The 3,836-nt window shown below is 35.7% G+C and overlaps 1 protein-coding gene across 1 annotated transcript in view; it reads left to right on the top strand.

Annotated features, from left to right (window-relative positions):
• The window catches only part of LOC107702521 (chromosome transmission fidelity protein 18 homolog), a 17,234-nt gene that overhangs the window by 7,518 nt on the left and 5,880 nt on the right, over nucleotides 1-3,836 (top strand). Inside the window, exons 15-16 of the mRNA XM_016504863.1 lie at nucleotides 1,202-1,325; nucleotides 1,688-1,912. Of these exons, the coding sequence (XP_016360349.1) occupies nucleotides 1,202-1,325; nucleotides 1,688-1,912 (349 nt within the window). The remainder of the gene's footprint in view (nucleotides 1-1,201; nucleotides 1,326-1,687; nucleotides 1,913-3,836) is intronic.

Here is a 3,836-nt window from a genome sequence, read left to right as displayed (position 1 = left end):
CAGTCGTCAGTTGCTCAGTCACATTTTTATGAATTTTTACAAGTCATGTGACAATGCGATACGTACAACGTATTCATAATGAGACTCATTTATAAATCTGTTGTCAACAAAAAGAAGCATTGAGGTCTTCCTGCGCATTTCTGCCAAAATAAAAGTTGAGAAAGCAAGAACTCTTATCAACATTCATAAATGTTAGTATTGTAATCTTACTGTTGTTCTGTAAAATAAAATAAAAGACAATAATAATGATAATAATCATTACAACAGCTCTGTTTTAATACATTTATTATAACATTCACACATAGTGTTCAAATTAGGATCTGTAATATTTTCTAATGTTTTAAAAGAAGTCTCTTCTCAGCAAGGCTGGTTTTAATTGTACAGTAAAAAAAAAGAAAAGAAAAAAAACCCATGCCTGATACAAAAAGGGGGTCTGATGGCCAAAAAATATTATTTTACTAACTTATTAATTTTAAGTTAAATTGTGCTTTGTTGGTATAGTGTCTGCAAGAATGTTAAAAATGTTCTTGTTAAATAATTTTAAATTGTTGTTTTGTAATTGATTTTTTTTCTTTGAAAAGCAAGACAAAACAGTAAAAAGCACATTTTGGCTTTTTCATTTATGCAATGGTGAAAAAAAATTGGGCAAAATACATGGGGGAAAAAAAACTCGTAAAACGGCCCAGTGTTTAATTTTGTTCGGTTTCGGCTTCGGCCAAGATTTTCATTTCGGTGCATCCCTATCCAAAACAACAATATGCCATACTCAAGCTCATGCTCTTTGATATCTCCCTTTGATATCTTTGAATGAATGGTCATAATAAAAGCATTGTATTGTGTTACTGTGTTAAACAGAATCTTTTGAATTCTTTAACATTGAATATTCTTGCGTATTATGACCTCTTATTAATGGAAAGACTACATGGATTATTTGTAATTAGTAATGGTGCATATGTACCATTTTAAAAATTCACTTGTTACAGCGCAGGCAAACATTTAAACGTAATTCTCAAAAAAAAAAAAAACATTATTTCAATTGTAAATAATTTACCTAATATGTTTTAAATGTACATTTTCAGATTTAGATTTTCGGTTTTGGTGTTTTTAAATTTGTATGTTTTATCAGATTGTGTCACTAATTACTGCATCCTTCAATTTATGACCTCTGTAATTGTTTGCTGGTGTTTTTGTGGTGATTTAGGAAGCGAATTGGTGGAGATCCTTTTGGTGGTTTTGATGAGGCAGGACCTAAAGATGGAACACAAAGGCTTCAGCACATCTTACATTTGGTCTCATCTAATGGAGAGCATGAGAAACTCACTCAGGTAACTACAGACATGCTCTACTTTGGGCTCCATTTGATGAAGAGTATGAAAAACATACTTGAACTGTGGCCCCAAAAAGCATTCAGACACACATCACACTAAAAAATGCTTGAATTTCTTTGCTTAAGATAACAAAATGTAAAAATAGTTGTTCATAAACTCATGGTGCTATAATGTTTAACAACCAAAAAATTTAATTTTGGATTGACCGTGCTATTTATTTTGTTTTGTCATTTAAAACCTCACAAATTTCTTTTTTGTGAATTCCTTTTTCTTGAAAAATGTGCTTTCTTTCTTTCTTTTTTCCAGTATCCTGCAAAATCCATGTAAAATAGTGACGTTTCAGCCATTCTCTTCCATAGGGCCTGTACGATAACTTCCTCAGCATGAAGCTGAAGGACCCTGGGATGCTGGGCGTGTGCGCAGGTCTTGACTGGATGTGTTTCTCTGACCTGCTGAATGAGTGTGTCTTACACGGACAGAACTATTCGCTCATGCGCTACTTCCCTTTCCTGCCCGCTGCCTTCCACCACCTATATGCCGCAAACTCGGTCCCACGCATCAATTATCCACACAGTCACTACGAGGTGAGAGAATGCGATAGACAGCGAGAGCACATGCCGTCTATCCACCCTTATCCTTAATACCCTAATGTTCTGTCGTTCCCTTTCTACCTTTCATCAAATGAAAGCACTCTGTCCCAGTTACACACTTGACTATAAAGCTTCAAACGGCCCACATGGGTCTCCATTCACTATGACTGCAGTTATGCCATTGAGCATCTGTTTTTCACATACACTATTGTTCAGCAGTTTGGGGTCATTTAGTTTTTTTGTTGTTGTTAAGAAATTAATACTTTCATGCAGCATGGATGCATTAAATTGATCAAACATGACAGTAAAGACATTTATAATGTTACATAAGATTTCTATTTGTCAAAGAATCTTGAAATTACTTTGTAACTAGTTATAATAACTTTACAAAGGTTTTTTTTTTTTTTTACTTCTCTAGGCCATTCAAACTTTTGTAAGAAATGTATGACATGCTCTTCTATACACTGAATGTTCTTAGGCTGTTAATTTACCCGTATTTAAAGGGGTCATGACCTGCCTTTGTTTTTTATTTTGTACTGTTCTCTGAGGTCCATTTATAATGTTATCAAGATTTTTACATCAAAAAACATCATGATTTAGAAGTAATAGGCTATTTTCTGTCCTGTTTTGACCCCCCTGGTCAGAATGCTCTGTCTGAATAGGCGTGGCGGATTGTAGACTCAGAAAGTAAACGCCCACTGCTATGATTGGCTAACAGTTTTACATATTGCAAGTTCTAAAGGACAGCTGTGTGCCCACCAATGTAAACTTCTGCATGGATGTTTGACAGCCTACATCCTTCATAGATGGACGCTGCAGTGATTTAGATCAAAAACACTTAAATACTCGGTACATATCAAACAATCTGTAATAACAGACACAGCAATAGTGACCACGTAATAAAAACAGTTACTCACACTTGTGTGGTGCAACATTACTGTGGGATCCAATATAGTCGGCACAGCATCGTCTTTAGTTTCAATCTTTCTAAAAATTCTGCATTGAATCGTGCCTTGTTTGTAAACGGATCCGCGGTAAAAGGAAGTGAACAAAAGACCAAGTTCTTACTGATGTGGTCTGGAAGGAAGGCAATGCAAAGATTGTGTTTTTCCACATCTTGGTACTGTACAGCATCTTGTTGTCTTCGGAGCCATCTCTATTGTTTGATTTTTTTGTAGACCTGCGTTTGCCTCTCTTGTTATTTACCCACTATGTGCACGAATTGGTGGGCGTGGCTAAACGGGCAGTGATGTAGAAGCAGGCATATAGAGACAGAGGGCATTTAGGCCACGCCCACACCAGGGGAAAAACAATCCAACCCTCTCCATTGACTTTGTATTGCGGGAAACTGCATCCTTGTCATTTCTGAAAAAAACAAAATAATCAAAAAACAGAACAATGCCTAAAAACTGCTGTGTGACAAGGTGTACAGCAAACAAGCTAAAAAACCCATAACTACCTTTATATAAGCTACCGAACCGTAAAAGCCAGCCTTTAAGGAGACAAAAGTGGATACAGGCAATAAGATGTGAAGCATCAGCAGGAAAAATTGATAAATTGTGGGATCCTGACACTCAATATGATTTAGTATTAGTAAAATTTAGTTTCTCAATATATCTCCTCCTCTCAAGTTCACATAGGGTGATGAAACAATCCTTTGACATGGTTAAAAATAATGAATGTTTCCTGTCACCTATTATGATTACGTTTCCCTCCAGTGGGTGTTGTTTTCAGAGTAATATGACACATTGCGCTCTACTTTTGTGTCCTTAAAGGGGTCATATGATGCGATTTCAAGTTTTCCTTTCTCTTTGGAGTGTTACAAGCTCTTGGTGCATAAAGAAGATCTGTAAAGTTGCAAAGACTAAAGTCTCAAATCCAAAGAGATATTCTTTATAAAAGTTAAGAGTCAGCCTAC

Source organism: Sinocyclocheilus anshuiensis, unplaced genomic scaffold (assembly GCF_001515605.1).
Source record: "Sinocyclocheilus anshuiensis isolate Anshui unplaced genomic scaffold, SAMN03320099.WGS_v1.1 scaffold218, whole genome shotgun sequence".
NCBI classification, from domain to species: domain Eukaryota; kingdom Metazoa; phylum Chordata; class Actinopteri; order Cypriniformes; family Cyprinidae; genus Sinocyclocheilus; species Sinocyclocheilus anshuiensis.
This window is presented reverse-complemented; position numbering and strand designations above follow the sequence as displayed.